This window comes from Zea mays, chromosome 1, assembly GCF_902167145.1.
Source record: "Zea mays cultivar B73 chromosome 1, Zm-B73-REFERENCE-NAM-5.0, whole genome shotgun sequence".
Taxonomy (NCBI): domain Eukaryota; kingdom Viridiplantae; phylum Streptophyta; class Magnoliopsida; order Poales; family Poaceae; genus Zea; species Zea mays.
Window position 1 is genome coordinate 213,598,939 of NC_050096.1, and position 7,491 is coordinate 213,606,429.

At 56.5% G+C, this 7,491-nt stretch overlaps 1 protein-coding gene across 1 annotated transcript; it reads right to left on the reverse strand.

Moving 5' to 3' along the window:
* Position 1: 1 nt before the first annotated feature.
* LOC103643238 (respiratory burst oxidase homolog protein E) lies at positions 2–5,971 on the reverse strand. Its single transcript, XM_008666393.3, has 13 exons — positions 5,030–5,971; positions 4,771–4,930; positions 4,579–4,627; positions 4,244–4,357; positions 3,660–4,139; positions 2,524–2,934; positions 1,782–1,993; positions 1,524–1,700; positions 1,242–1,401; positions 956–1,147; positions 739–867; positions 563–641; positions 2–429 (listed from the first exon to the last, which is right to left on the reverse strand). Exons 1-13 carry the CDS (start codon positions 5,685–5,687, stop codon positions 320–322), a joined length of 2,931 nt encoding a protein of 976 aa, XP_008664615.1. The 5' UTR covers positions 5,688–5,971; the 3' UTR covers positions 2–319.
* Between the last annotated feature and the right edge of the window lie 1,520 nt (positions 5,972–7,491).

Sequence of the window (7,491 nt, forward strand, 5' to 3'; positions counted from 1 at the left end):
ATAAAGTAAACACGACCAGTTAATTGAGTGATACGCATTCAGATTGTTGGCCTCAAGTCTCTTGCATGCTTAGCATACAATGATATGATCTATACAGTTATATCTGCAGTAACCAATGGCTGTCTGAAAGCGCAGGACATATTTTCACCCTCCCATTTGGTTAAGAAAGAAAAAAAAACGTTTCTAACTACTCTCTGCTTTATACCATGTACATTTACATACTGTGAAAGAGGATCAGTTCGCTTCTACGCAAAATTTGTGAATTTTTTTATCTGTATCTTCTAGTACTAAAAGAAATCAGGGGCACTTGTATTTTCCATCAGAAGTACTCCTTGTGGAAATCAAATCGGGTTCCCGTTCTGTGGCTCATGTCAAGTGACAGTTTCTTCAGTTCTTTGGCAAGTGTAGGTCTCCCACAGTAAAATACCCCTGCGTGCATGATAAAACTCTCATGGTCAGAATGGCAAACACTTGATCGATGCTCAATAAATAAGTAGTTTTTTTTCGCGCCTCTCAGTGTGTTGACAAAAAAAATGAATACACTAGGGGGCAAAAATTTTACCGACTGTAGAATTTGGGTGCTTGGACGCTATCCTCGTAAATACTTCTTTCCAGTTAGGCCTTGCAAAATGTGTCCTGACCTGAAAACATTGAGCGGCGAAATTTCACATGTTGAAATGAGTTCATGATTGATAGCTCCGTTTACCGAACGAGCCAATTAGCAAAGCGTGTTTTTACCCTTGTCCCTGACACAATGTCGACGCCATGCTTGGCGTGGTTGAGGGCCTGCACCATGGACAGCAGAGTCGTCCTCGCGTCTCGCTCCTCGTACACGCTTGTCAGGTAGTTGTGCAGCTCAATGACACCCTGGCCGGCAAGGCGCCAAAACCATCAGCAGGAAACCAGCGCGCACGAACGGAAAGAAAAAAAAAAAGGCAGAGGGCAGCGTCGTCACCTTATTGTCCATCTCGGCGACCTCGTTCATCACCCCCTTGAACCACTCGAACGACCCAGGCTCCCTCGTGACCCAGTAGAAGTGGGCGCAGGTCGTTCGGTACGCCCTCCTCTTGTTGCCGCCGCCGCTCGCCGTCGACGCGCTCAGGTTGCTGGCGCTGTCCTCGGCCCGGCCGGTCTCCATTGCCAGGTCCTGAAATGGAAAAAGGTTCAGACGACGAGAAAGTAAAGAAAGCGGACACGCTACAGCTGCAATACATACAGACGAGACGGTACTGTACGCGTACCATGAGCTCGTCGGCCAGCTTGATGTTGTTGAGGAGGTCTCTGAGGATGCTGATGAAGGGCGTGGCGCCGATCCCGAGGCCGACGAGGAGCAGCACGTCGTAGTTCCTGAAGTCCTGCGCGGGGGCGCCGTAGGGGCCGTCGACCAGCAACCTCGGCGGGCTGCGTCGATCAGATGGAAGACCAGAGGCGGTTTTATTCGTATTGACCGATGGATGAATCAGAGGCAGAGAAACAGGACGTGACGGCGTGGAAGAAGCCATGCCATGCACTGATGCACGTACCTCTTGGTCTTGTGGTCCACCGCGCCTAGGTCCCCGAAGGCAGCCCGTCTGGGCACGCACGGCGTGAAGTAGTTCTCGACGAAGATGCGCTTGAGCTCCTGTGTCCAGTCGCCCCTGGTCTGGACGTGGACGCTGACGCAGTCGTCTCCGGGAGCTGAGGTGATGGAGAAAGGGTGCCTGCCACATACGCCACCGACACGGAGAAGTATCAAGAGATGCATGCATGAGAGTGCCAACTATGCGTGCGTATGTACGTACCACTCGAACGGGGAGATTGTTGGACACTGGAGGAATATGTACTGCCCGCTCCTGTAGCGGAACCCGTAGGGCTTCGACATGGTAACGGTCAGGACGTTCCCCGGCAGGAGGCACACCTTGAGAATCTTGACTGCGTAGGCCTTGGATCGGAAGGCCCGTAGCGTCCGTTCCCCGACGTAAAGCGCCAGCGGCACAGAAATGTACATCCACGTCTGCGTCACCCAAGAGATCCATCGTCACACTGTCAGCAAGGTTGCAGTTCCATTCCATTGAAGGTAGAACGACGATGCGGCCAGGTACCGTATATATAGTGCAGATATATATACAACTCTAAAACACTTGGTTGGCAGAATGTCTCAACACAGCATCAGGGGTGAGCGGCGCTTCAAGAAGTACTACATGGTTCCAGGTCTAAAAATACATACATATCCAACCACCGAGCCTGGGCAGCTGTCAGATTCCCTCCTGCACAGCATGGGAGTGCCCATCTATCCCCAGTACGTGTCTCGCAATGGGCTAAATAAAATGTCAGCTGCAGAGTGGGTGAGCGCAGAACCAAGCCTATAATATTCTCGCGCATTTCGGTTCCAAGGCAACAGTTTTTTTTTTTGAGCTAATCGGCAGCAGATGCCACGGGCACATCCGTGACGCCCTCACTGTACTGCTCCTGCTGCTGCTGCTTAGGCGTTGTGATATATATGGATATATTAATATATACATACATATAGTTACGTGTACGTACCGTCCTCTGGTACCACTTGTCGACGAGGAACATGAACCAGCCGTGGACGAGGAGCAGGAGGTAGACGACGATGAGCAGGTGGTGCGAGTACCAGAAGGCGTTGAAGCCGGCGAGCGGGACGCCCCTGCATGCGCAGGCCGCCGCCTTCTTCTTGTCCCTGCTGGCCTCCTCCCGCTTCCGGAACGGCCGCGTGGCCAGGGTGAAGGACACGGCCATGAGCGTGACCATGACGATCCCCGTCACGCCCTCCGCGCCCGCCAGGAGCCCGCGGTAGCTGGGCCTGTCCCGCCCGAAGAAGCGCGCCACCAGACGGTACTCCTCGGGCGCCGACGCGATCAGCCGCGGGAAGTCGCACGCCAGGTGGTTCCCCGCGTGCAGGCAGATGCCCAGCGCGATCGCCGTCGCGATGATCTGCCATGCCATGGCGTGTGCGCGCGAAATCAATCAAAGGCGTTTACAAAAAACGCGAAATCAACCACTGGGACGACGACCCCCGGCCGGCCGGGTACCTGATTCTCTATGCTTTCTGTCGAATAATGATTCGTTAGCGAAAACTGGATTCAACTAAGGTGCATGCACACGTGTTGATTGGTGCATTCTCCTTTGCCCGACAGGACCATAAAAGTTTCACTGTCTGCACGACCGAACACAAACGTAGATCAACGCTTAAGCTACTAGTAGTACATTTCAACACGTTTCCCTCAAGACATGAGACAAAAATCAAGACGGGGTGCGCATGGCCCCCACCTGGAAGCGGAAAACCTGTCGGTCGGGTGACTCACCGCACCGGCGTATCGGACCAGAAATCTTGACCAGGACACGACTGCTGTACTGTGCTGTGCAGGGCCGCGCGCGCGGATCTTCTGTGCCGTCACGTTCGTAGGCCTCTCAGCGAACCGCTAATCTGACTTCTGATTGGACCCCGCGAGCAGTAGGGTTGGAAAGACCCCCCAAGCCCAAAGTACGCGACGGCCCGAAAGGCCAAAAATAAGTCACGCATGGCCCCACGCGGCAGCGGCCCACCGTTTGACCGCGCAACGCAAACTCGACGGACGGCCACACAGGACTTTGAACTTACTATCGGGTGGAGGGCCCCCCACGTCAGGAGCGCATGTACTAGTTTCTAGTTTTTTTACCTTGTGGAAGGCGATGCTGTCGTCGAAGGGGACGAAGAAGCGCGCCCAGGTGGAGCGGAGCCACGTCAGCGTGTTGCGGCACACGGGGAGGAGCACGAGCGCCATGTTGAGCTTGAGCGTCTCGGCGGCGCCCTTGGCCGTGGGGAGGCAGTACCCCATCACCCGGAACGCCGCCGACCGCCGGTACTGCACGAACCGCCACGCGAACAGCGCCGCCATGGCCGCGACCCACAGCGCCAGCACCCACGCGCGCCGCCAGCTCTCCGCCGCCGCCACGCGCGCCCGCGCCGCCGCGCGACGCGGGCTCCACCGCCGCCACCGCGACGCGACGCCCTGCTGCTGCTGCGCCGACGGCTGCCCGCCCGCGCCCGCGCCGCCGCTCAGGCCCTGGCTCCACTGCGCCGCGCTGCCGCTGCTCATCGGCCGGCTGTAGGTCATGTACGCGTCGCGCTGCAGGAGCAGCGCCTCCAGCTGCCACAGCTGCGTACGTGGCCACGCCAGCCAGTCAAACAAAACCCACACTGTTGACACGTAGCTGGGTATAGCAATTGGTGTAACTTGTACACGTGTATGTGTATCCACACCTCTATGTAGCCAAGGTTCTCCGGATCGAGCTCCTCCATGATCAGGGACGCGTACTCCTCAGCCTGCTCCTTGAGTTTTGACAGCTTGTTCGCCGACGCGCTCAGAACGATCAGCTGTATGTAGTGACAACAAAAAGGGGGAAGCTTTTAGGCTGACCACACGCTGAAGCTCAAGTCTAATTACCTACCCACACAGTGAAACTCCATGCCTATCTCACCCGATCAAGGTGATAGTTACAGCAATGTTACTTTCGATTATTGTACTACTAACTCAGTAACTTAATATGTTGACTAATTAATCAAGTGGGCTCGCTCGCTCTACTTGATTTGATTACCTCTTGCACTTCCTCCCTCGTGATCCTACCGTCCACGTTGGTGTCCACCCTGGATTGAAGTGAAATGGATTTGTTTCAGGCCAAGAACACGAGCAAGGAGCAGCACCAGTTGCAACAGAAAAAACAGAGGAAGAAATCAGTGCAGGGTTTTGTGTGTGTGTGTGTGGGGGGGGGGGGGGGGGTGACGCGCACATGTCGAAGAAGATTTGGAGGCGCGCGTCGAAGCTCTGGTCGGAGATTTGCAGCCAGAACTCGTAGAGCTCGTCCTTGCTGATCCGCTCCAGGTTCTGGCGCCGCCGCCGCGCCAGCGCGTCGAAGATGCCCACGGCGAACTCCTTGGAGTCCACCATCCCTGCAACGGACGATCGGCGTCGATGTCGTCGTTCATGGCTCCCGTAGCAACAGACGTACGGAGGCTGCTTTGTTTGTTTGTTCGGACGAACGTACGTACCGATGCAGTCGCCGAAGTCGTCGCGGGCGAGGAGGCCGTCGGTCGCGAGCGCGTTGAAGCGCTCCTCCACGCCGCGCCAGAGCCCGGCGCCGGCGCCGGCGTCGGCGTCGGAGGAGCCCGTGGTGCGGCTGATGAACCGGAGGCCCTTGAGCGCGCGCCTGGCCCCGGACCGCGACCGGTCCAGGCGGGCCTGGGCGCGGCGCCGCTCGCGGGCCGCCAGCGCCGCCTCCCGCACCACCACCTGCTGGTCGGACGCCGCGGTCGCGGCCGGGGGGCGCGGCGACGGCGACCGCAGCCACGCGAACTTCCGGCGAATCCGCGACGACGTGGACGAGCACCGGCTCAGGCTCCGCGCGCCGGGCAGGGGCAGCGACGTGGGCCCGCACAGCGCGGCGGCGGTGGGCGTGACGCTGCGCACCACCATGGACTCCTCGTCCAGCTCCAGCATCACCTCCACGAGGTCGCCCTGGTCCGCGAGGAACGCCGGCAGCATTCCCCCGGCGCCGGACGCCGGGGCGGCGTGCTCGTCGCTGTGCGCCGTGATGAAGGACTCATTGTCCGACACGTCGGTCTGGTCGTCGGCGAGGTAGTCCGCGATGCGCCGGCGCCAGGTCCTTCGCCCGCTCCCCGACGACGACCCCCGCGACGGCGCCCACATGGCTGGGCCCGCCCCTACGTACGCTTCTAGCTAGGCACCACTGCTGCCGGCCCGGCCCTCACCGCCGCATCTGCATATCTCCGGGGCCTGGCTGGAACTGGAGCGCCGCTCTGCTTGGCCTCACCGAGCTTGCTCAGGTGATCAGCTTGCTTGTCGCGAGCCGGGCCGAGCGGCAGGGCGATGTATATGCGGCACTACCGGTGGTTGGGATTCGGTGCGCCGAGCCGCGGACGCTTCCAGCCAAGAGGACGATGCGAAAGCAGGCGAACGGTGGGTGTCTGTCGTGTGACACGGGCTTATTAGCGCAGCCACTGAAAGGCTCTCGCCTGCACGAATTTAACTAATTTTAGTTCAATAGTTTTTTTTTTTGCGTATTCTCGTCAAATTCATTGCATTAGGGCTACTGAACTGGATACCGACTTTGTTTTATAAGTATCATTATGATCGGTTCCTTCCCTTTAACAACTGAATGTGCAGTAATCAACTGCAGTAGCCGGTGAGGTTCGGTTAACGAACACTGAAATCGACATCGACCGCGCGAGCTGGACGGATCATGCCATTCTAGGGTTGCTACAGGCACTGCCGTTTCTGCCACAGAATGGAGAAGACTCCCATGTCCGAACGATGAGCGGCTGGAAACTTTGAATTCTGCGCAGGTGTTCTGTTGCCTGCCTGCCTGCCTGTCTGTACTCTGCAGGACGATACTGTGATGCCAACCAGCGCTGCTTTTGCTTGCAAGGGCTCTGAATCCATCAGCTAGCTACACAGCTACACTACAGCGAGCAGCTTGGCTGCGTGTGCACTGCACTGAAACTGCACACAGGGACGCTCTGCAGCGATCAAGGGACCAGCATCTCAGCTGATCGAGACCCATCAACGTGTGATCGTGCGAGAGGTGGTGAAGCGGGCGACGACGTCGTGGCTCTCTGCTAACACGATGCTAATGGTCCGCCTTTTTCACCCGCAAGCCGCAACCCACCATGATTCCCGCCTTTTGCACTGGAGGGCCTGGCTGACAGCGCCCAGCAGCGTCTCTGTTATGAAAGGCACGCCGTAACGGACTGATGCTAACTAATAAAATCGCTAATCGAGTGACGAGGTAGCCAAGGCAGCGTGAGGAGCACGGCTGCCATGGCTGACAGCTCTCTCTCCTCGATCTGGACGTGTGCATGTCTGCCCTGAGTCCCTGACACTGTAAATGACGCGGCTGCCATGGTTTTCAGAGGCTGCAGTGCGGATGCCTGCCAACCTCATGCACGATCGATTAGTTGGGTCACACGAATCCTCTATCCATAGCAGCAGGGAGCAGCGTTGTTGCGTGACTCGTGTAGAGAGAAGATACGCATGACTTGGTAATGGCATTGCCATTGCCTTCATTTCCCGAACAGAGCATGCCCATGCCCAGACCATTTTCCCGACCTTCGCAAATAGGACACTGCAGTGCAGTGTTCAAGAGGAGCCTAACTAATTTCCATATATATATTAGAGTAGTAGGCTAGTTAATTCGGATTGTGCACTTTGCATGTGAACCTGAATTAAAGCCATAATCTATCTTGCTTTATTCATAGCCAGACAATCGCCATTCACGTGCTGACAACAACGCAGGCCTTCTTTAGTTGTTGCAACGTGTTTATCTACCATACGGTGGATAGCTTTCTAATCTTTGTTATGGAACGACCCAAGAATATTATTCCAGATGAAAACCCACTGTTAGTCACTTATTCTCAAATACTGTAAATAAGAACAAAACAATACAATTGTTTAAGGTCAAGCGCCTTCGTCTTCCAAAGTATTATCTCCTCTT

Bases quoted from the DNA above. Each gene is read 5' to 3' on its own strand.
- LOC103643238 (XM_008666393.3), bottom strand. From the start codon at position 5,687: ATGTGGGCGCCGTCGCGGGGGTCGTCGTCGGGGAGCGGGCGAAGGACC. The intron at 1,994-2,523 runs GTACGTACACGT...TGGGTGACGCAG, and splicing joins ACAAGTGGTACCAGAGGACG to ACGTGGATGTACATTTCTGT. The intron at 1,701-1,781 runs GTACGTACATAC...CGTATGTGGCAG, and splicing joins ACAATCTCCCCGTTCGAGTG to GCACCCTTTCTCCATCACCT.